Below are 25,067 nucleotides of genomic sequence, written 5' to 3' on the forward strand. Positions count from 1 at the left end.
GTATATATTGTGAGCCAAAAGTTGGAAGTAAAATAATGAAACCCTTGCTCATAAGGAGTAAGAGTATATAATGACAAACTGCAAGTCTATCTAGTTAAAGAATTGGCTTTGACTTTTTTGGTCAGCTAATAGGAGAAATAATTGCAGTTTGTATCCTATTTACTACTAAGCCAGAAGAGGACAGATAAATGTTTGTGGAACAGAGAAAATTTGGGATATGCATACACAAGGATTCTTCAGATGGTCACAATATTTAAATCCCTGTTTTCATCTTCATTCCTTTGTTCATCAAGTATTTTCTGAACACATGCCCCTATATGTATTTATAGTAAATACTATATGTATTTTGCTAGTATCTGGAAATAACTTAGTAAATTAAAACCAATGAATTATATTCTAGTGGGAAAGACAGATAAAAATCAAATAAGAGTGATGAACATCTAATCGTGACCTAGGGAAAGGAGCAGGGTTTTTAAAAAGAATATTATAAAGGTACCTGAATTCATATCAGGGATGGCTGATCAGAGAAAGTGACACTTGAGCTGGGTTCTGAAGGATAAGAAGGAGTTTAAGTGAAAAAGGCTGAGGAGCAAAAGGAGAACAAGTATTCCATACAAAGCATCAGCATAACCTTGTGATAAATGAGAGAAATCCAGTGGGGCTGCTATACAGAGCACTGGAGAGCAATACGAGATGAGTCTGGAAAGGAAGGCCATGTGAAGGACTTTGTCTTACTCCTAAAAAAATGAAAAACTAATAGTGGATATAAAATTGAAGGGTGCCCAGCCAGTGTTGCTCAGTGGTTAAGGGTTGACCCATGAACTGAGAGGTCACCAGTTCAATTGCTGGTCAGGGCACATGCCTGGGTTGCAGGCTCTGTCCCCAGTAGGGGGCATGTAGGAGGCAGCCGATCAATGATTCTCTCTCATCATTGATGTTTCTATCTCTCTCCTCCCTCCCTTCCTCTCTGAAATCAATAGAAATATTTTTTAAAGCAGATTCTGCATGTATTTAGTGAGTGTAGTAATATTGCATCAAAAATATTTATTGAAATTTTTGAATAAAGGAGCCACTCAGCATAGAAAGCAACGTCCTGCAGTTCTACTTAGTCAGAATCAGATCTAAATTCTCAGCAGCAAGCAGGAGACTCAGAAAACGCTGACTTTAATTACAAACTTTATTTGTCAGTACAATTCACAGTTTATACATGGTGCAGTCCACCATATGAACTTTCAGAACAGTTACTGAGGAAATGGGTGTAGCTTTCTTTCTCAAAGAGCCTGACCTTCTAAAATTTCAGTTAGAATTTAAGTTTATAAAAGTACCTTTAACAAATTAACTGAATATTTACATTTTTAGCTTAAATTTAAATTTTGGAAAATAAGCATCTATTAAGATTTTTTTTTAAAGATCCTGGGCTTATTATTAAGACTCTAATATGAATGCCAGTTATTTAGATACGCCCCCCACAATAGTAAAAGGGAAATCATTTTCTTTCTGCATTTTCAAAAATTATATATACAATGTACAGCAGATCTAAGTATGAAAATAAAAGAAAGAGTAGCAATCTATTGGGTGCCTTTACCGAATTTCTTCTGAATTTTGGAACCATCCAAAAAGTTACAGGCTATGAAATGAAACTAAAAGGATTACTGGCCTTTCCTATCTAAACAAACAAAAAGCTCTCAAGATTTAAATTGTGCTATAACAGCCTTTTCTCTAATGTCGGAGATGAACTATGCCTGCAATCTGCATTTTGTGCAAAATCACAGTGATCCCAGTTTCAACTTCAGTCACCACTCCAGAGGTACACCCAGGGGAGGCCAGGCCTGTGCCCAGCCCTGCCAGCTGCTTCGCCTCCCCTTGTCTGGCAAATGTCACCCAATGAGAGAAATCATATAAGCCTTTCATACACCAAAAAGCAAATCGATGCTGGCAGTATAATGTTTATTAGCAAGTGCTCATAACACATTGTTTTGCTCTCTTCATCAGAATGGTAATTCACAACAATTGTCTTAAATTGCCTCCGATAATATCCATTTTTAACAGTTTTCTTCTGTCAGATCATATATATAGATATATATTTTTCTTCTTCCACCTTTAACAATGTAGTTATTAATAAATGATAAATTCCAAATACTGCCAGGAAAAAAGAGACTGGGAACAGCCAATTTTACTGGCCTGGTAATCATTACACTGTGTATATGTACCACTGGTACCTGAGACAAATAAATACTCAGAGGGGCCATCTGTGCACCTCTTTTGCTGCAGTGCCTTTTACGCTAGGGTTTCTGAGTGTTGCTTCAATATCCATCTAATTTGGCATCTAGTCCTTCTTCGGGCATCACCACTTCAGTCATTTTACACGCTGTTTCCAGCAAGGTATGGCATTCAAATGGGAGTCGTGGGGTAAAGGACTGCAGGTGAGCCTAGGGGTGGGGCGGGGAAGGAGAAACCACATATTAACTAGAGAGGTTCTGTTTCTTCGTAAGATAAGGCACTGACAGAAAATTTCTTAGGTAAAAGGCTGCATAAGAATTTCTTGCCATTTACAAAAAGAAATGTTGTCATCCATACATGGTCCGTATCTAGGCTCAGTTAGGTAGACCCTGAAAAGTTAAGGACTCATCCCTCGAAGCTACATTATGACCAGAAACAATTATAATTCATTCTGAAGCCTTATGGCACATTAGGAAAAAGGGAGAAAAACAGTCTGGGCACAGAAAGGCATCAGACCTTGCTTGTTTTATTCCACTGGTCAAAGAAAATAGACCGTACAAGCATCATCAAAAAGATAGTGCTGGCTCGGAATTCCAAATTCTCTTGATGGTAGATGACCGTGATGGGTGTATCTATTTTCCCCCTTTAGGAGTTCATGCACAATTTTTAAAAATGCTACCAGCAACAGTCTTAAAGAGCATATAGAAGTCCTCACCTATGGCTATGCCTAAGGCTCTTCAAAGAGAGGGCTATTTAATGTTTTCAATAACAGCAATTTCCTCCCCTGCACAGTGTGGCGTCAATCCATTCAAATAGATACTTTCAGTTTTCAATAAGGGAGGCAAGACATCCCTCTCGGTGGCTAGGTGGTTCACGGACAGGGTCCTCCTACAAGGGGTCAGCTCCTGGTTGTGGTTCCCAGCCAGTTCTGCAGAGAGCTTCCGCTTAATGGAGGTGGCGCGCTGGAACTTGTCGTATATCTCCACACTCAGCCGCCGCCTCGTTTCCTTGAACTCAGCCGTGACATTGGCTGTCCACTCGGCAGCATGGGCTCGGAACTCTCCCACCTGGAGCAAATAGGCAGAGACAAGACAAAGAGACACCAACATGAGGGTGAACAGTTCGTGTGCTTTATCTTCTAGCCGTTGGATTTGGACGGAGGGTGGTTAAACAAAAGACTAGCCTGTTGTAATGCTGGAGGTCTGAGAACTGAAGTTATAAGACACGATGTGCTGACCAAAGTTTCATTTTCTATAGTACGGCTCTAAAAAGGAATCTACTAGTATGAATATAAACTCTTCCAATGAAATTCTATTAGTGGTACAAAATGTGCCTACTTTTTGTGCATGAATCCTGTCATTGAAACGTCAGATAATGTAACAAAAGCAATCTCTAACCTTTTAAAACTTTGGGAGTTTTGTTTTTTAATCTGTAATTTCAGGAAGTATTTGGATGTAGAATAGGCAGTAGCAGCAGCAGGGCAGAATAAAAGCCTGGGGTGTGACCCAGGTGACCTGGCTGATTCTGAGAGCACGAAAGCTGTTTACTCGGGATACAAATTCAGGTTTTAGAGACCAGAAGTGGTGTGTGCAAAAAACTTCGTATCCACCTCATACTGCTCATCTAGGACATGTCTATTTCCTAAATAAGCAATGAAATACCTTGTTTTTGTCTTCAGGGGAAGCGAGACTTGGCAAGTCCATTTTGAGGGCCATTTCAGAGAAAGAGCAAGTCCAGGGAACCGTTCCTCCGTGAGTGCTCGTGGAGTTGGTATGGGTGCTCAGCCTGTCTGAGCCCTCGTTCCCTCAGCGGTAGAGCAGCATCGTCACGGTGCACACCTACCAGGACGCTGGACTGGTGGGCTTCACCCCTTGTAAGAGCCTGTGAGTCATCACTGTGCACTTCTCTTTCAAGGGGTAAAGAAAAAACACTGCCCTGCCGGTCGGTGTGGCTAGTTGGTTGGAGCATGTTCCCAGTCAGGGCACATACCTAAGTTGAGGGTTCAGTCCCCAGATGGGAGGCAACTGATTGATGTTTCTCTGACCTCTTTCTCTCTCTTCAGTAAAACATATCCTAGGGGGAGGATTAAAAAAAGAAAAAAATTGCCAAGGCCTAAGCTTGTGCACAATGTTTCCTCACAACTCCGTAAAATTGTTTGCACTCTTGTGACTGAAAAAGAACAGTGCCTAACGCCCTGGAAAATGTTATAATCCTTTTCTTAGCCAACTAGACTTTAACAATAGTCTAACTTCTGCAGGAACCTCCTATTGTGGAACAACTCTCCCGTTCCCTCTGTTGCTGGCATTTCTGCTTTCAGCTTAAGGAGCCCCACAGAACTCATCTTCCAAGTGACATGGGCTCTTCTTTACCTGGTGAGCACATAACTATAGCTCTGTTTTCTTTGTGTTGTTTTAACCTCTGATGATTTTTGTTTTAAGCTTTGATATAACTGCTGGTTTCTGCTATGGTCTGAATCAGGGGTCCTCAAACTTTTTAAACAGGGGGTCAGTTCACTGTCCCTCAGACCGTTGGAGGGCCGGACTATAGTTTAAAAAAAAACTATGAACAAATTCCTATGCACACTGCACATATCTTATTTTGAAGTAAAAAAAAAACCAAAACAAAACGGGAACAAATACAATATTTGTATTTGCATGTGGCCCGCAAGCCGTAGTTGAGGACCCCTGGTCTGAATGTTAGTCTGAATGTTAAGCTTTGATATAAGTGCTGGTTTCTGCTATGGTCTGAATGTTAATGTATGCTCCGGATGGGAGCGTGGGGCCCTACTGAATGGGATGAGTGCCCTTATAAAGGAGGCTCCAGAGAGCTCCCTAGCTCCTTCCACCTGGTGAGGACACAGCGAGGAGGCTCTGGCTATCAACTGGATCATGCTGGTGCTCTGATCCTGGACTTCCTGCCTCCAGAACTGTGAGAAATAAATGTTTGTTGTTTATAAGCTACCCAGTCTGTGCTATTTTGCCATAGCAGCCTAGTCAAACTAAGCTGGTTTCTAAATATTTACTTACTGAAGATTTGAATTATAAGAGGGGATATTCATGTGCCCTGGCCAGAATGGCTCGGTTGGTTGGGTGTCATTCTGGGCACCAACAGGTTACAGGTTCAATTCCCAGTCAGGGGGCACATGCAGGGGTTGCAGACTCGATCCTCCATAGGGAGCATACAGGAGGCAGCTGATCCATGTTTTGCTCTCACATGGATGTTTCTCTCTTTCTCCCTTTCCCTTCCTCTCTAAAATCAAACATATTTTTATAGAGGGGATATCCAGGTACATATATTTCAACATGATGTGTACAAACACTTGGGTAATCACAGATGTGTGTGTACACAAAAATGAAATGGAAACTGTTCAAATATCCTTAGAAGCTGGCACACAGCAGATCAGCTCTTCCTCATCTATCCATAATCACATATACACACACATTTGATGATACACTTTATTTTAAAGGGGTCTTTTATTTTCTACTTGTATTCTCTTAACAAGAAATAATTGCTTGTTGTCTGCATCTGGTTCTAAAAAGCAAAGCTGGAAAAATGAGAACTTCATGGCACACATAATTGGCAAGATCAAGGGAGCATGCAAAGAAAGAGGTGTTAAATTTATAGCAATTTAGCCTGAAGATTCTCACTGCTCCTGTAAGGGACTCTGTCCCACTATACTTTGGCATAGAAGAGATTATTGAATGTTTTTTCCTACTTTTCAGGGACTCTCTGGTTAGAAAAGCATAGGCAGTATCAATCAGTATTAAGTGGGTATGAATCACTCCATACCCACTTATAAATACCCCCCAAACATTTGTATTGTTGTTTACCTCGCTGTCTGCTTAGATTACCAGTTTTTGAGTCCAGAGTCTAGAGCAGTGGTTCTCAACCTTCTGGCCCTTTAAATACAGTTCCTCATGTTGTGACCCAACCATAAAATTATTTTCATTGCTACTTCATAACTGTAATGTTGCTACTGTTATGAATCGTAATGTAAATATCTGATATGCAGGATGGTCTTATGCGACCCCCAGGTTGAGAACCGCTGGTCTAGAGCATATGCAATGATGTGTCTGGTACTGAGAAGGCCCTTGGTAGAAAATTGTTGAATTGCACTGAATAAATAAATGCTATCTATAAAATTTTAAAATAATACCTTTGCTATAAAAAGTTAAGTGATTCAGTTGTTTCTCTACCATAGCAGCCTGGTCAAACTAATTATTAAAGACTTATAATTGTAAATTGTGCTCAAATACCAAAAGAAAACCTGATTGATGTGGTCTTGAACAAAAGTTATTTTTGAACATGTTACTAAATTTTCCTAGTTTACTCAATAAGCAGACAGTCCTGACAGTGTGAAATTTGAAGTTTATAATTAATAATTATTAATGAAAAATTTTAAATCCCAACTAACCTTTATTAGCACCTTACCAATGATTTTTTAAAAAGGAATTAACCTGTTTTATTTTAAAATTCAGGATTTTCTAAATGTAAAAAGAACAAATGCTAATTATGACTATTATTTGCATTTTCTATGAACAGCTTTTCTTAATAGTAAGGTTAATATAATAAAGGGAACAGAAAAGAACATAAATTTTTGTTTAAATAGGACTCTGGCCCAGCCAGCATGGTTCAGTGGTTGAGCATCGACCTATGAATCAGGAGGTTACAGTTCAATTCCTGGTCAGGGCATATGCCAGGGTGTCGGGCTCAATCCCCAGTATGGGGTGTGCAGGAGGCAGCTAATCAATGATTCCCTCTCATCGTTGATGTTTCTGTCTTTCCCTCCTCCCTTCCTCTCTGAAATCAAAATATGTATAAATAAATAAAATAGAGTGTGAAAAGTATAAGAACCAGCTACTATATTCAGTTTCCACCCACAAACAAGTGGTAAATCAAAAATAATCTACATCAGGGCTTAAGTCCTGGGCACTATTAGAACTGATAGACCGAAAATTAGGTCTACTGCATTGGTTTATGTGGTTACCAGCCTTTTACCCCCATGTTCTGAAAGGCCACTGACATTCCCTGGCTCTGCCTCCCCTTTTTTTTGTTCATGGTCTCCTATCTTTTTACCTTAAACATATCTTCTTATTATTCAGGGTAATAGACTTTGCTTATCCAGAATTCAAATGTGAATCTATTTATTTGCAGGTTTTCTATCTCCTCTAACTAGAATTTAAGTTTTATGTGTATCCTCAGCAACTAGAATACACCTTGTATGAAGCAGACTCATAAAATCTGTGAAATGCATAAACACATCACTGAAAATGCATGTTCTCTGTAATCTCACACCTCAATGAAAAATTAGCAATAGTGTTGGCACACAGACTGCCAACTGGTTTTCTTCTTCGCATACTAACCTTTCTTCCTCTTTAATTTTGTCATTAATATTTTTTCAAAAGTAGTCTTATAATAAACACATTGTTTTGCAAATGCTCTACCCCAACCAATTTTAGTCTTTTCCCCCTGTTAGTACCCATTATTCTACCTCACAGTTGATGTCAGCGGCCTAGCATTGCACAGGTTGATGGCTATAGCATGCTACTATTGGTGAACTTTTTGGTGGTTTCTGTTGTTGTTGACATTGGGGTGTATTTATTTTTGCTATTGATAATAAAACTTCAGTGGATATTCTTGCACCCATATCTTTGCTAACGTGTCCACGTATTACTAGAAGTAGAAATGCTGGTTCAAAAGACAGGAATATTTTCAGATTTTGAGTACACTGAAATTTCTATCAAACTGTCATTGTTTTCTAACTCAGTGTTTGTAGTAACCCCAATATTTCCTCTTTCTTTCCATGCTGATGCTTTGCACCCATTAGTCACGTAGTAGTTGTCTCGGTTATCAGACTGACTTGTGATATAACAGTGCCTGTGTTCAAGTAACGCTTATTGTACTACTAATGGTCCCAAAGGACATGAGTAGTTTAAACTTATCACAGGTATGTATATGTAGGAAAAAACTGTACATACAGGGCTCAGTCCTATCTGTGGTTTCAGGCATCCACTTGGGGGTTTAGAACATATCCCTCAGGGATGAGGGAGGAGTAGTGCTGTATTTGGTTAACACTTGAAAGAGCTTCAACTTTTCTTTAAAAAAAATATTCTATTTTTATGCAGATCTCATCATTGTTTTTGATGTGAGCAGAATAACGTGGATAGAGTCTTTACCCCAAGGGACATTGTCAAGAGAATCTGAAACAAAACTGAACATTTAGGATTTCATGGCTACTAAGTAATTTTCTTCACCAGAAATAAAACTAAGGAGGTTTATGTCATCTTTGACCAATGTTGTTTCCTGTACCTTTGTCAGTGGGATTTTAATTTACTTTTCTCAGATGCTTATATACCTTAATGACTTGAGGAAAGTTAAATATTAAAAGCAAGCGGGATAAATATCCCATGTTCATGGATTGGAAGAATCAACATAGTTAAAATCTCCATTTCACTCAAAGCAATATACAGATTTAATGCAATCCCTAACAAAATTTCAATGTCATTTTTTAAAGAAATAGAATGAGAACTCATCAGATTTGTATGGAACCACAAAAGATTCAGAATAGCCAAAGCAATCCTGAAAGAAAGAAAAAATGAAGCTGGAGGTATCATGCTATCTCAACTCAAAATATACTACAAAGCTAAAATATACTACAGAGCTATGATAATCAAAACAGCATGATATTGGCAGAGAAACAGATACACAGGTCAAGGCAACAGAATAGCGGGCCCAGCTATAAAACCACACATATATGGACAGATAATTTTTGACAAAGGAGCCAGAAATGCACATTGGAGTAAAGATAGTCTCTTCAATAAATGGTGCTGGGAAAACTGGAAAGCCACATGCAAATGAATGAAACTGGATTGCAGTTTGTCCCCACATACAAAAATTTAAAATAAATCAAAGACCGAAACATGAGACCCGAAACTATTAAGTCACATAGAAAAAAATATAGGTACCAAACTTATAGACCTGGGTGATAGAGAACATTTTATGGACTTGACCCCAAAGGCAAAGGAAGTAAAGGCAAAAATAAATGAATGAGACTATATCAAATTGAAGAGCTTCTGCAAAAGAAATGGACAAAACAAACAGGCAGTCAAACAGATAGGAGATAATATTTGTGAACAGTAGCTCTGACAAAGGTTTAATTTCCAAAATATATAAAGAACTCATAATCAAACAAATAATCCAATCAAAAAGTGGGCAGAGGACCTGAAAATACACCTCTCCCAAGAAGACATACAGCCAATAGATACATGAAAAGATGTTCAACCTCACTGGCAATTAGGGAAATGCAAATTAAAACTACAATGAGATACCACCTTATACCAGTTAGAGTGGCCATTATTAACAAGACAAACAATGAAATAACAAGCATTGGAGAGGTTGTGGGGAAAGAGGAAACCCTCATTTACCCCTGGTGGCAATGTAGACTGGTACAACCACTATGGAAAGGAGTCTGACAATTCCTCAAAAAATTAAAAATAGAGCTACCATATGACCTAACAACCCCACTCCTGGGTATATACCCAAAAATCTCGAGATCATTTATACACACAAATATATGCACCCCTATGTTCACTGCAGCATTATTCACGGTGGCCAAGACATGGAAACAGCCAAAGTGCCCTGTGATAGAGGCCTGGATAAAGAAGACGTGGTATATATACACAATGGAGTACTACACGGCCAAAATAAAGGATGAAATAGCGTCATTTACAACAACATGGATGGACCTTGAGAACATTATGCAAAGTGAAATAAATCAGACATAAAAGCTAAGAACTATATGATTTCACTCAGATGTGGAATATGAAACACAAACAGCAGTGTGATGTTGCCAGAGGGAGGGCGTGGGGGGATAAAGGGGTCCTAAAAGAGGTGACAAGAGATTTGACTTTGGGTGGTGGACACACAGTGCAATATACAGATTTGTAACTTAGTAATCCACACATGCAACCTATATGTTCATGTTAACTAACATCACCCCAATAAAATTTCAAAAAATTTAAAAAAATAAAAGCAAGTGATGAGCTGGAAACATTAAATCTGTAAAAGTAATTTGAAGCCTACTTTGCATTCTACTTTCAGTGGTTGACTAGACCATAATTCTTGATAATTATCATTAATTCATTTTCTGAAGTATTGACATTTCATTGTATTGTTGAACTGTGCTGTTAAAAAGAACAATTCAAACTATTCTCTTTACCGACCAGGTTAATAAAAAAAAAAAACCCACTAAAATAATTACTAAGTGCCACATTATCTTGACAGAACAGTACATGATGTTTTTCTCTGGTATTCTGGAAAGTATATGTAATATTCATAAGGTCTTAATCTAAACTGCTTTTTTTAGTTAGCAATTTGTCTACTTCTTAATGCCACACATATTAATATAACTATATAAAGATTAAGCACAGTAGTTTTAATAAAAACAATACTATTAATACCATGATTTTAAATAATATCTTTTAAAATTTGAAAGTATTATGCACCATGTGGATACACAGTATTATGAGGCAAGGCTGCAAAATCAAACATCCACTTGTTGTAAACGCAACGTCTTAATTTTTGTCATTGTAGGAACACATTGTCATTGTGTCACTGAACATCCCTGAAATTCTCCCCACTGGTCTGGTATTGGGATTACTTTAATAATCCATTTTATGGAGCTCAGCTAACTTATACAGCAGCTTATTGTATTGTAAAGATGGGGATATCAAAATTCATGAAACAATATAAAATAATTTATATACTTTTTATGAAATTCCACATACTCTTATGTGATTGAGTTATAGTAACTAGATATTTGCTTGTCAGCACAATGGAAATTCTATGATTAGGGGTGGGGTTGAGGGGGTAATCATCTGTTGTTTCAGTTCTTAAATGTGTATAGCTATGAAAAATATATCACATCAAAAGTAATAGCTGAATTGAAGGGGTGTGTTGACACCTTAAAACATTCTGCACAAAATATATTCATTATATATTGAATAAAATCCAAACATTTAATGATATTTCCAAACTTACTCAGGAAACCTAGATTTAATAGTTCACCTATAACAAAAGGGCATTTTATGTTCACTGCAGGAATACGTGACCTGGCCACTTAAAAAATGATTTTCTTTGCTCTCTCATTTTCCTTCCTAAACAAGTCAGCCCCAAGACAGGGGGTAAGCAGAACAAGGGAGGCAGGGCTGTAGTGCCAGAGTGGACTGTCAGAGCTAGATCCCCACAGGGGACTCCATACAAGGGATGGCAGCCCCCCAAGAGAGGCCCAGCATATAGTGCTGAGGACCAAGCATGGTGGGAAGGGCATCCCTGCAAGATAGGGGTGGTGGCAGAAGTGGCAGTTCAAGCCTGGCTACATACAAGGAGACTGAAAATATATATATAATGAGAATAATATCAATTACTGTCAGAGAAAGGAATTACAAATATAAAAATGCAGAAAACTAGAAGGGAATTGGAATTAGAGATACCGGTATGATCTCAAGGTTTTCAAGGTATATAGATATAAATGTAGATGGAAATATTTATGTGCATGAATATAAAATATATTCCTTAGCTCTGTCTACTTGGAGTACCAGGGAGAAGTGACAACCCATTAGCAACAAGCACCCATATCTTCATTTCTAAATACCACCATCCACTAAAAGAAACCATAATTCCTTGTAAAAACAAATATTTCCAGGGCTGGGGCAGAGAAATTGTTTGAATTGTTTAAGTTGAGCCCAAAACATCATCTTGTGTCAAAAAGTAATAAATTGCCCCCCAAATTATGGGATATACCAAAAGACAGCTTGAAGGTCTCTCACTGGCGAAGACTAGGGCAGCTTGAAGATCAAAATAAATGATGATTATAACCCATAGTTTACAGCCAAAATCCATGAGTCTGTACTGATGAAACTAAATAAATAATAAATTGAGAGTTCAGTGACGAAAGAATAACCATAAAATCATTAAGTATATCCCCACAAAGTACGCATTAATTTTACTGAGTAACTATACAGTGAATAAAATTAACTGCTTTTTCTTTTGAACTATTCACCCGGATTTTATCAAAATATTTAAATCACGCATATTTATGCATAAAAATTGAGTTCAATAGGTAAACTGAAGGTGATTGTTTTCAAATTTAAAGCCATTAAGTCCAGTTTGTAATCATGAAATGTAAGCACATTGGAAATTCCATTGCAAGCAGGTGCCAGATATGTATTATTTTATTCTATGAAAGTCAGAGGAAAAGGTCATTTTGGCACCTAAGGCTAAACCAGTCTGCACTCCCAGCAGTGGTGTCAGGACAAGCCATAGATGAGCAGCTGGGGAGCTCTGGAGTGTGAAGAAGATGAGACACGCCTATAAGGATGTGAGAAAAGAACAAGTCTTCACTTTGTTGTTCTTTGTTGCTGTTATTTTCAGAGGTTCATGCATTGAGCTCTGGAAATGTGCTCTATCAGTTTAAAAATATCTTTATCATACTTAAACTTTGCAAATGGAATGTGGGAGAAAATATTCAATATGGTCTAAACCAGGGGTGGGCAAACTATTTGACTCGAGGGCCACAATGGGTTCTTAAACTGGACCGGAGGGCCGGAACAAAAGCATGGATGGAGTGTTTGTGTGAACTAATATAAATTCAAAGTAAACATCATTACATAAAAGGGTACGGTCTTTTTTTTTTTTTAGCTTTATTCATTTCAAACGGGCCGGATCCGGCCCGCGGGCTATAGTTTGCCCACGGCTGGTCTAAGCAGATCCAGGAAAATTATACTTCCAACTTTGTTTTCAAAGGGGAAATTGCTTCCAGAGGTTTCTCTCACAGAGTTAACTCTCCCATGTAGAATTGCACAGGTGTGGGTGGTCACCATATACAGAAAGCGTCTGAAATAATTGACAATCCACGTATAGCTGTTCACTTTGAAAAAGATGAAATGCAGGAAGGAGCAGTAGCAATATAAGGGGCAAAGATGTTCTCCAAGTACTGCTACAGATAGGGAAAGGAGTAAGTAATGTCAGTCTACACATTCATTTCACTGCCTTTGCAATTAGCCTTTTACCCTTCTCCTCTCTAACTCTTGGAAATGATATCAATTAAGGACAATGAAATTCTTGGAGGAAAAACACAATCTACAGCACTAGCACATGAGCAGCAGCTTTGTTTTAAAAGATTACTGCCAGAGACTCTTAGTCTGTATTCTGTAATACAGACTATAATCTGTATTATATTAGTCGATAGCTCTGCTGTCTACTTCAGCGGCCACGGTCACACTGGCTATTAGGGGCTTCAAACGTGGCCAGTCTGATTTGAGATTTTTTTTAAAGTGTAAAATATATACCAGATATGGAAATTTTATTACAAAAGCCATGTAAAATATCTCAATTATAAATTTTATAGTACTCAAAATAATAGTTTAGATAAATGGGATAAAGTAAAATGTATTACTAAAATTAATTTCACCTGTTTCAGAACTTTTTTAATGGGGCGAATAAGAAAAGTTACAGATGTGGCTTGCACATTTGTGTTTTGCATTATATTTCTATTAGACAGTTTGGTCCATAAAATGCCCTTCCTTTGTACCATCTTTATTTTTATTTATTTTTTAATCCTTACCTGAGGATATGTTTTTATTGATTTTTTTTATAGAGAGTAACGAGAAACATTGATCTGTTGCCTTCCGTACATGATCCAACTGGAGTTCAAACACATAACCTAGGAATGTGCCCTGACCGGAATCGAACCTGCAACTTTTTGGTGTATAGGACGATGCTCTAACCAATTGAGCCACCCAGCCAGGGCGTTTTTGCCATTTTTAAATTGAACCACACAGAATTATGCTTTTATGAATGTCTAATAAAAAAAAATAAAAGCAACCACCAACTTACACTATACACAAAAATAAACTCAAAATGGATAAAGGACTTAAACGTAAGTCAGGAAGTCATAAAAATCTTAGAAGAATCCATAGGCAGCAAAATATGATGCATATGTCATAGCAATATCTTTACCGATACAGCTCCTAGGACAATGGAAATTAAGGAGAAAATAAATAAATGGTACTACATCAAAATAAAAAGCTGCATAGCAAAAGAAACCATCAACAAAACAAGAGAGGCCACTGCATGGGAGAACATATTTGCCAATAATACATCCAATAAGAGGTTAATCTCCAAAATTTGTAGGGAACTCATACAACTTAACAAAAGGAAGATAAACAATCCAATCAAAAAAAAAAAAATGGGCATGGCCCTAACTGGTTTGGCTCAGTGGATAGAGCGTCGGCCTGGGAACTGAAGGGTCATGTACCTTGGTTGCGGGCACATCCCCAGGAGGAGGTGTTCAGGAGGCAGCTGATCGATGCTTCTCTCTCATTGATGTTTCTAACTCTCTATCCCTCTCCCTCCCTCTTTAAAAAATCAATAAAATATATATATTTTAAAAAATGGGCAAAGGACCTAAATAGACAATTTTCTAAAGTGGACATACAGAAGAGACATGAAAACATGCTCAAAGTCATTAATCATCTGAGAGATGCAAATCAAAACGACAATGAGGTCCCCTCTCACACCTGTCAGAATGGCTATCATCAACAAACGACAAGTGCTGGCGAGGATGTGAAGAAAAGGAACCCTCTTGCACTGCTGGTGTGGAAAACAGTATGGTGTTTCCTCAAAAAATTAAAAATGGAACTCCCATTTGACCCAGTCATCCCACTTCTAGGACTATATCCCAAGAAATCAGAAACACCAATCAAAAGGATATATGCACCCCTATGTTCATAGTAGCACAATTTACAATAGCTAATATTTGGAAACAGCCTAAGTGCCCATCAGCAGATGACTGGATTTAAGAAACTAATATACCTATACAATGGAATACTACGATGCTGTAAAGAAAAAATTCTTACAATTCGCAACAGCATGGATGGACCTGGAAAGCATTATGCTAAGTGAAATAAGCCAGTCTGAAAAAGATAAATATCACATGATCTCACTCATTTGTGGAATATTATGAACAATATAAACTGATGAACAGAAATAGACCTAGAGACATAGAAGCATTGAACAGACCGTCCAACCTCAGAGAGAAGGGGGGCGGTGGGGGGGGGGCTTAAGAGAAAAAGCAAAGAACTTGTATGCATGCATATAAGCATAACCAGTGGACACAGACAGTAGGGGGGTGAGGGCATGTGCTGGGAGATGGGAGTGGCCCGGGAGAGGTCAGTAGGGAAAAAACGAGACATATGTAATACTTTAAATAATAAAGAATTTAAATTATTTTAAAAAGAATAAAAGCATAATTGGAAAACAATGCGAAACCAAAAATTTACCCCCCACTTGATTCAACAAGTCAAAGAAGCAGAGAGGGTTCAATAATGCAATGTGTTCACTGCACACGAAGCAAGTGCTCAGGGCCACCTCTGCCGGACCCAGGAGAGCACTGCCCATTAGTTCAACAGAAACAGGACTTGCTCTGTCTTACACTCATGCCATTGAATTTCCATGAACTTGCCCAAACTCTAATGAGGCTGCCTAAGAAACAGGAAGACAAGACAGGAAATAAAAGAAGGAACGGTGGAAATACCAAGAAAGTGACAGCAAGGCAGGCTAGCTCTCAGCCTGGTGTCCTACAAGGGGTTCAGACATGCCCTGAACCTGTCTCCCCAGCTGTGTCCAACTGATGGCTTACAGGTTTAGAATTTAGGGGAAAAACAACTCCTCTAAGTGAAAGGATAAGACATAGGAGGCGTCCATTGTGAGAGGAAAGTCAAAGAACTATATTTTAATATTCCTTCAGCAAATGCTTCTGACACTGTGTGGCAAGGCAGCATGACAGCAAACACACATCCAGCCCTCGCCTTCGGCATTGGAGCTGTCCAGAGCATCTTCTTAGATGACACAAATAATAAAGAGAGACAGCGAAATGGAACCCCTTCCCTTTCCTTCCACGCTCATCTCCTCGGGCAGGCTGACTTTCACATACAGCCCTTATCATATCACTTTATGCTTCAGAGAGCACAATTTGACCTACTTCTGTCTGTATCCATTTAACAGACAGCTGTATTATAGTGGGTTTCTATTATACCTTGGTCTGGTTATTTTATGAAGCCTGTATTACACCGAGTACTAAAGTGGTAAGGAATATTCAGGAAGGTGAGAAGGCGGGGAGAAGCAATGACAAATTCAAATCCCTCTCCAGGCATCTCTTTAATAATAAGAGCTACTTATTATTTTTGATATTGACTGCAAACCCAGCTTCATTATCGCTCACATTAAACCAGTGCTCACACTGGGGAGTGAGATGGAACTTTTGCCTCAGTTTGATTATAACATCTTCAGGGCTCATCACAAAGCTCTCAAAGGCTTTAACTATTCCCAAGTTCCCCCCACTAGCCTCCTTATCTTCTTTTCCTTCAGAAGTAAAAGTTGGTTGCTTGTACATTTTGAATAATGGAAGGTAGAAAATTCCACGAAAAGAGATAAAAACAGTCAATTAACCAATTCATTTTTCTCTAGTTTAAAAATCTCCTCAAAATGCTAGACTGTCCAATAGGGGACAAGCCACACATATACCCAGCTACCCGAGAGCTCTAGAAAATATGAGAACCTCATACTATTCATGGATGCCAAATGTGGATAGACAAATGGGATGCATTTTTAATAGTAAACAGGTTCAAAGAGGCAATGATGAGCCATGTACATCTAAAGTTGTTTCTGGCTCCATTGGAAATGTTAAATGAGGGATGCTTGCAAAGACTCACAAATAGACAGTAGGAGAATTAAGTTAAACATAGGACATTTTTTGAATATTAAATTCTAGAACTCTTGCCGAAACCGGTTTGGCTCAGTGGATAGAGCGTCGGCCTGCGGACTGAAAGGTCCCGGGTTCTATTCCGGTCAAGGGCATGTACCTGGGTTGCGGGCACATCCCCAGTGGGAGATGTGGAGGAGGCAGCTGATCGATGTTTCTCTCTCATTGATGTTTCTAACTCTCTATCTCTCTCCCTTCCTCTCTGTAAAAAATCAATAAAATATATTTTTTTAAAAAAAGTAATAAAAAAAAATTCTAGAACTCTTATGTTTCTTAAGAATTTTTGAAACAACACTTTTGAGTTATGGGCTTTCAAATTATAAAACTTGTAATCAGGAGAGCCTACAGCTTATTTGTCAAGGTAGGGATTCTAGAGGCAACTTCAAAATACGTTTCCAACACTTCCTCTGTTTATGTTAAGGAAGTACTGTTTTATGAGATTCAGCTTTAGCATATTGCTATGTAACAATAACTATCATTTCTAATAATTCCATAGCTATAATGCTTATGAAATTGGGGGAGCTTTTTTGTAAAATTGAATCTGCTTATTTAAAATAAGAGCCCAGCTGGTGTGGCTCTCTCATCATTGGTGTTTCTACCTTTCTCTCCTCTTCCCTTTCTCTCTGAAATCAATAAAAATATATATATATTTTTTAAAAAGCAGGTTGCTCTATTTTACTTCAACTCTTACCTGATGTTTCTATTTATATAAAACCACTAGCAATTCTTAAGATAAATGCAAATATTATTTCAAATAATATACAGGGTGTCCCAAAAAATGTATACACACTTTAACAGCTGATAGCTCAATTTTATAAATGAAATGAATTTAATAGCACTGTCTTTATGTGTATACATTTTTAAGACTCCTATATCTGCAGATAATAGAGCTAAATCTATCAGAGATTTGGAAATTAAATTCAGCAAATATGAGCACAGTGCATAAAGTTTAAATCTCCCAGATGATGATGATGATGATGACAGTGATGTTAATTCTTTCCTTAAACTACAGCAACAATGTTTATGCAGTTTACTGAATTATGTGAGGACAGGAGAGATTATAATCTAGAACAGACAGCCCCTTAATCTTCGTGGTTTCAAACAAAGCTTAATTTCTCACTCCAGCTAACTGCCCATGCATGCAGCAAGGCTACCGCTCATTGCAGTTACTGGGAGACCCAGGCTGACACAGCACCCTGATCTCCTATGGTCATTGTGCCAGAAGCAAGGAAGCTCTTGAGGGGCTCAAGGCGCAGTTCAATTTTCTTCCCATTTTCTCATGTCAGTTCCGCCCACAAGTCATTGGCCAGAACTATTCATATGGTGCACCAACCACAAGAGAAAGAGGAAATGCAATGCTAACAAGTCTGGAAAAAGAGAGAAATGGAAATAGTTCATGAGGAAGAACAAGGGTTCTCTGTCTTGATGAGAAGAGATTTTGTATATCTGTGTGTGTGTGTGTGTGTGTGTACATGCATATACATACACACATTATTAATAGGAAGCTGTTCTTTGGTTCAAATCAGTTGGAAGCAGGAAGAACTAAATTTCCTTACTACAAATAGGGTGCCATCCACTGAACACTAATGAAATCCCCATACTTTGTTATAAAAGATGATCCAATAATTCCTGATTAAATGTCAATATTTCCCTCCTACTCTCAGCTCCAACTAACCACAAACAAACTAATACTCTTTTAGGAAGAGCCATCTATGAAGAGGAACTAAAAACAACTTCATTTTGTTGACCCATCTTTGTAAATACACTTGCTTGTGTTCTCATCAAACATAGGCTTTTTTTTTTTTTTTTTTTGTACAATGTGATTGATTTTAGCTCAGAATATAGGCAAGCACAATACTCTGGCTTGCTGCAGAGAGTCCAAAAACAATTTTAAAAGCAAAGTTCATAGTGGCTGCTTTTTCAAACACAAATTCTCAGAACAGATGGCAGTCTCAAAACAGTCAAAAGAGAAACATAACATTATATCTTGATGTATTAACTCCCTATAATGTGCTTTCTAGCTAAAGAAAATGAAATTACTTATATAAAGTGCTTTGAGGCAAAAACTATTAACTTACTTTCCTATTAAGAACAAATGAATCGAAAAAATGACTCTTGCCATTACCAAATATTGCATTCTGTGAAATACTTGAAGCAAAAAGAAGACATAATTTATAAATAGTGAGAATTCAACCTAAAATATAAAAGATAAGAAAGAAAGGAATCTTCCCACATGTGTTTATTTTTTAAAGTACTAACTGAAATATTCTTTCTTGGCTTCATAAAATGAAAATACAAATGGATTCTACCTCAGTCACAATCAGACACCAGGAAATCTGTGGCTCTAATTCAGGAAAAGACTTAGGTAATCGCAATGGGTAGATTTAAGAAACATTTCAGGTAGAAACTAGTTTTTAAGTTCACAGAACATCCAACATATTAAAAATTCCTATACCTACTTCTTTTCCTAGGCCATTCTGGACTCTCTGGGTTTGTGATGAACTTCCAGCAATAACATGCCCTAATGTTTTCTTGTTTGCATTTACTTACTTCAACCGGATAAGATTTTCAGACATGTAGGCACTCACAGCATTTGATGCTCATGAAGAACAATATCCTATATAATGAAAGCCTAATATGCAAATCGGCTGACCAGCAGAATGACCGATGGAACGATAGGTCGCTCTGATGTGCATTGACCACCAGGGGGCAGATGCTCAACGCAGGAGCTGCCCCCAGCCCACAGGGCAGCCAAGGTGGGTACCAGCAGGGGGGCCCCCCCGATTGCCCTGCCAAGGGAGGCGACCAGTGGTGACAGCAGAGGACGGGGCTGGCAAGTGGGTAGCGCCAGGCTCGCCAAGGCAGGTGCCGGGGGGGGGGGGGGGGGGGAAGGGGAGGGGCCTGATTGCCCCACAGATCAGCCCTGATCACTGGCCAGCCTAGGGACCCTACCCCTTGCACCGGGCCTCTAGTATGATGATATAAAGATGATAATCTTAGAACTTTACAGGATTAGGTGAATTGTGACAATATTTGATACTAATTTCTTCCAAAACCCATGAAGAAAAGAACAAGCATTTAGCACATCCCACTCTCTACCCACTGAATCTCCAAGCAGTCTCATAAAGGAGGTTCAATCTAATTTTTAAGAAAATGAGACTCAGAAAAATTAGGCGTTTTAATGAAGTTTATAGAAGTAGTAAATAGTTAAGATAGAATTCTATCTCAATGGCCTCCAAAGCCCAGGCGTTTATTCAGAAATCATAAAAATCATCTCTATTCATTTGAAAGAATATTAAAACTTTAGGTTTCAAGATTCACTGATCATATGGTAACACAATTCGTGATCAAACTATTCATAAAGCTCTTTGTAGCTACATAGTAACAGATTGGTTAGACTGGAGTACTTCTAATATGTTGATATTACTTATGTATAAAATAAAAATAAGAAGAAAAGAATGACAATAACAACAACATGACCAGCTCCTTCAGCCTTTGGAAGGCAGCATAGCAAAAAGTCTGGAAGGCTGGGCGGAGGGGTCAAGCCTTCTAGGATGATTACTGATCCTACCACTTACCACCTACCAGCTGAGTGAACTAAGCAAATCACCTTACTACCTCCCCGTGCTTCCATTTCCTTATTGGCAATTATTACTTGACCGCTGTGGACTTTACATCATTATCTCACTTAATATTTTTAAAGAAATAAAGTCTATTCTAGAAGAAACGTATTTCTGTTTTACCGCTCTCAAATCCTATTTTTGGCGTGTATTTTGACTTTCCTAACATTTGACCCTCAATGGTTCATAGTCCACAACATAATACTGAGACTATACAGAGACGTAACCTGGGATCTTGGGTCTACAGAATGACGGTTCATAAAATTCACTTGGACATTAGACATGCACTCATGTGTGAGAGTTACTGTGGCCTTACAGCATAATATACGTCTTCTATTATTATTTCTTTTATTTTTATTCTCCTTTCCTATTGCCTATTTACCAAATAAGTAACAACTTGTTGAGTTTGGGACTGGAAAGGGAAGGAGCTTTCTCTTTGGCCTGACTAGCAACAACCCAACACAGACCACTGGGTGAACAAAAGTCTGACTCCTCTGACCTGTTCCCCCCAGCGCAGAGGGATAGAAAACAGAGGCCCTTCCTGGGCGCTGAGCTCACGGGTGGCGGCAGCCCCCTTCCCGCCGGTGCTGCTCGCCTCCAGCTCCCCTCGGCCACCTTTCCCTGCTCTGGGGCAGCCCGCGGGCGCTGAGGGCCCAGGGCAGGCAGGTCTGAGCCTCCTCCCTCGAAGCCTTGGCCCCTCGGCCTGGCTCCCGGCTCCGGCTCCTTCCGATCCTCCGGGCCCAGCCAACTGGCCGGTCCTGGCGCAGCCGAGGCCAAAGCAACGTGAACCCCTCCGCGGTGTACCCCACGCGCGGGCCTTCACAATGCAAGCAGCAGTGTCTTCCAGGAAACCGGAAGCCCGTGCTGGGGAATGGACCTCGGGGCCCGGCGTAGCCTGACCTGGGCTGTCATGGATACGCTGGTGGAAGGTGACGTCCGCATTCTAAACCACGAAAAAGCCCACCGGAGAGACACAGAGACTCCCTCTCAACACACTGAGATGGGTCTGTTGCCTAAGTTCTGTGGGACGGGAGCAAGTCCCAGTAAATAAGGCCTATCATGTATATCGAGAGGTTTGCATCGATAGAGATCATTTAAAGAGCAAATTGGATAAAATGAACAAAGACAACTCTGAATCTTGGAAAGTCCTGAATGAACAGCTGCTGCCTAAGGAGGGAGAACTCCAGCTAAGAACAGCAGTGGAAACTCAGCAGGTGATGAGGCATTTAAATCCACCTTCATCACACTGGGAGGTGGAAAAGTTGGGTTGTGACCTGAAGATCCATGGCTTGGAACAAGAACTAGAACTGATGAAGAAAGAATGTCAGTCTCAGAATAGAGCTATAAAAAGCCAAACAAAGGGGTCAGGAAGGCGATCTGCAGAGCAGAGATCTCCAGAAACTAAGCATTTCAAGTGATGGTATACAAAATGTATACTGGGAGCTGGAGAGAGAAATGTCTAATTTACATCTGGTGACTCAAGTACAGGTTGAACTACTGAGAAAACTGAAAACCCCAACTGTGGTCAAGAAAGCCTGTGCCCCTGTAGGACTCATGGAAGAGCTTGGGAAAGACAGCACAAAACTGCACTTGACGAATTTCACTGCAACATACAAATGACACCCCCCCCCACCACCACCACCACATCTTCCCATTTACCAGGAGATGTGAGGATTTTATCAGAGAAAGCAATTCTCCAATCATGGACAGATAACGAGAGACCCATTCCTCACAACTTTTCAAACTTTCAGGAACACTACTCGTATGGCAGAAATTCTTTGGAAGATAATTCTTGGGTACTCCCAAGCCCTCATAAACCAAGTGAAACAGCATTTGGGGAGACTTTTAAAAATAAAACTTTGCCTTTACCCATCCTGCCACCCCCGCTTAACTTGGATCAACGTAATCAAAACTGCCTTTATAAGAATCAATTCTGAAGAGATCTATGACTTGGTCATGGGGTTGCTGTACCTCCCACAAGGATACTTGAGAAATTACTTAATAAACTGAAAGCAGGTTTTGATTAAACTTTTGCAAAGTTCTTCAATGTACACATTTGCACATACTGTAACATATTATGTAGTTGATTTTCCAGTATGAGAGCGCAACCCTCCAACTTCACATTTTGGCTAAGAATCAAATATACACTACTAATAAATTAATAAACTTGAGGTGTTTCAAAAAGACAAAAGAAAACAGAGGCCCTTTATATATGCCTTATTTTGAATAGCCCATAGTGATATGGCTTGCCTCTATTTTATTCTTACCTACTGTACAAAAAAGAGTTATATGCATTAAAATATAAACCTGTGAAGTCTAATGATCATTGTATATTGTGCCCATAGTCCAACTCCAAATAACCATTCATAATTACTATCTCAACAAGAGAATAAATACTAAGGAAAAATTGGAACTAAAGAATAATTCTCCATCCCCCAAATATGTTAGAAATCAAAGCAACAACTACAAAGCCTGATGTGCTCTCTGAAGATTAAAGAAAAAAAGGGAGGAGGGGGAAATAAGTAAAAGCCAGCTATTTTAAGAACTAATCAAAGACTAAGTGCCTTTATATTCAAAACTCCATTTTCCATCTCTAAAGGAAAAGAAAAGCAAACATTATAAAGATCCATACGAAAAGGAATCACCATGTAACCCTTCTGATACAGAGATCAGCCCCAAACTACCACAGGTGAAGACTTACCTAACACAGAACCTAACATAGCACTCATGACAGAGTCCTTAGTATGTATCTTTTTAATGAATGAATAATTGGATGATTTAGGGATGAATTAGACCTTAAATAATCTCCTAATTGGCCTCCAAGCCTCCAGGCTTTCCCCTTTCCTGCTGCTTTGACACTGTCATTCCACAGCTCACCACTCCACCTCCACCCCACAACATCCATATGTACCATGTATTTGTGCCTAACAGTACCCTGGGTCAGGGCTGCTGCCTTGCTCAACTCCAGGGAGCACTATTCACAGCTTTCTACTGTTTGTGCTCCAAAGGATCCCGCTTCCAGAAAATACACCGTAAATGCTGCTCTCTGGGACTGTGCTTGATGCACCTGCCCAGAGAAGTATCTTAGGCTGTACCCCCTCCACTGCACAATTGCAGGGGACAACATTTACAGAAGTGACATCCCTGGAGCATAACATCACTAAAAATTCCAATTACTTTATTTCTCTATTTTATGTTATTGTGTCAGCCTTTTCTTGGATTCCATTTCTTCCCCACAGTCTTTAGCCATTTGGATCCATTAGTTTAACTGTCTTTTCTTCAAGACCTCAACTCCTTTGACCTTCCAACAGACCCCTACTGTGAATCAATTTATTAGGCAATGTTTTGCTGTAACAGTCCTTTATAGTCTCTACATTCACCCTCTTAAATGAAGGTGTTACTCCAAGTTCCAAAGGTAGCTCTTTTGTGAACTTACTGTGCAAATCTTCATTAGGGGACTTCATCTGTACTCACAACTTCCATTGTCATGTATGTCATGATCACCCCAGGCCCCCAAACTATTTCTCCAGCTCCCATCCTTCTGACATCCCAGGCATGCATATCCAATCATCTGCACCCAAATTAGCCACCTAGATGTCCAACCATCCATCAATCAAAACATGTCCAAAATCTATCATTTCCTGTGTTTTTTAATACCAGCCAAAGCTAGAATCATAAATGCCATCCTCTCTTTCTCTCTCTCCTTTTTACTGATTTCAGAGAGGAAGGGAGAGGGAGAGAGAGATAGAAACATCAATAATGAGAGAGAATCATTGGTCAGCTGCCTCCTGCACGCCCCAAACTGCAACCCAGGCATATACCCTGACCTGGAATTGAACCTGACCTCCTGGTTCATAGGGTGATGCTCAACCACTGAGTCAGGCCAGCTGTGCCCCCCTTTCTCTTTACTGCCCATAGCTAATGAATCACCAAACCCTATTCCTCCTGTCCCCCAAATACTTCGAAATCCCTACTTTCATCTCTGTGCCCATGTGATCAGGCAACAGATCTCTATTCCATGCAATCATCTCCCAGCTGATTTCCTGCATCCCGCTTTGTTTCTAAGCCATCTTCCTCACTGTTGACAAGGTCATTCATTCCTCTCACTTAAAGTCCTTCCACGACTCCCTAGGGTTTTCAGAATACTATTGTTTCAAATGACATCTAAAGCCTTTCATATTAAAAACACTTCTCCCATAAGAAATAACGTTCATCACCACCAAACCAGTATTATATGAAATGCTGAAAGGCATCCTTTAAGAAGAGGAAGAAGAAGAAAAAGGTAAAGATACAAATTATGAACAACAAACATGCATCTATCAACAAGTGAATCTAAGAATCAAGTGAATAAATAATCTGATGTACAGAATGAACTGGTGATTATAATAGAATCAGGGACATAGAAA

The 25,067-nt window shown here is 39.1% G+C and overlaps 1 protein-coding gene and 1 pseudogene across 3 annotated transcripts in view; one reads left to right on the plus strand and one right to left on the minus strand.

The window, feature by feature from the left end:
- Window positions 1-1,933: 1,933 nt before the first annotated feature.
- Window positions 1,934-25,067, minus strand: part of KCNK2 (potassium two pore domain channel subfamily K member 2) — a 151,222-nt gene continuing 128,088 nt past the window's right edge. For 2 of the 3 annotated variants that reach the window (XM_070396722.1, XM_070396723.1), the window contains exon 7: window positions 1,934-3,287. In XM_070396722.1, the coding sequence (XP_070252823.1) occupies window positions 2,970-3,287 (318 nt within the window). In that variant the 3' untranslated portion in view covers window positions 1,934-2,969. The remainder of the gene's footprint in view (window positions 3,288-25,067) is intronic. The other variant, XM_070396721.1, reaches the window with a different exon arrangement.
- On the plus strand, window positions 21,572-22,598 carry LOC138996096 (5-azacytidine-induced protein 2 pseudogene; annotated as a pseudogene).

Source organism: Myotis yumanensis, unplaced genomic scaffold, assembly GCF_028538775.1.
Source record: "Myotis yumanensis isolate MYYU_CA2020_CCGP unplaced genomic scaffold, mMyoYum1.0.hap1 SCAF_17, whole genome shotgun sequence".
In the NCBI taxonomy this organism is placed as follows: domain Eukaryota; kingdom Metazoa; phylum Chordata; class Mammalia; order Chiroptera; family Vespertilionidae; genus Myotis; species Myotis yumanensis.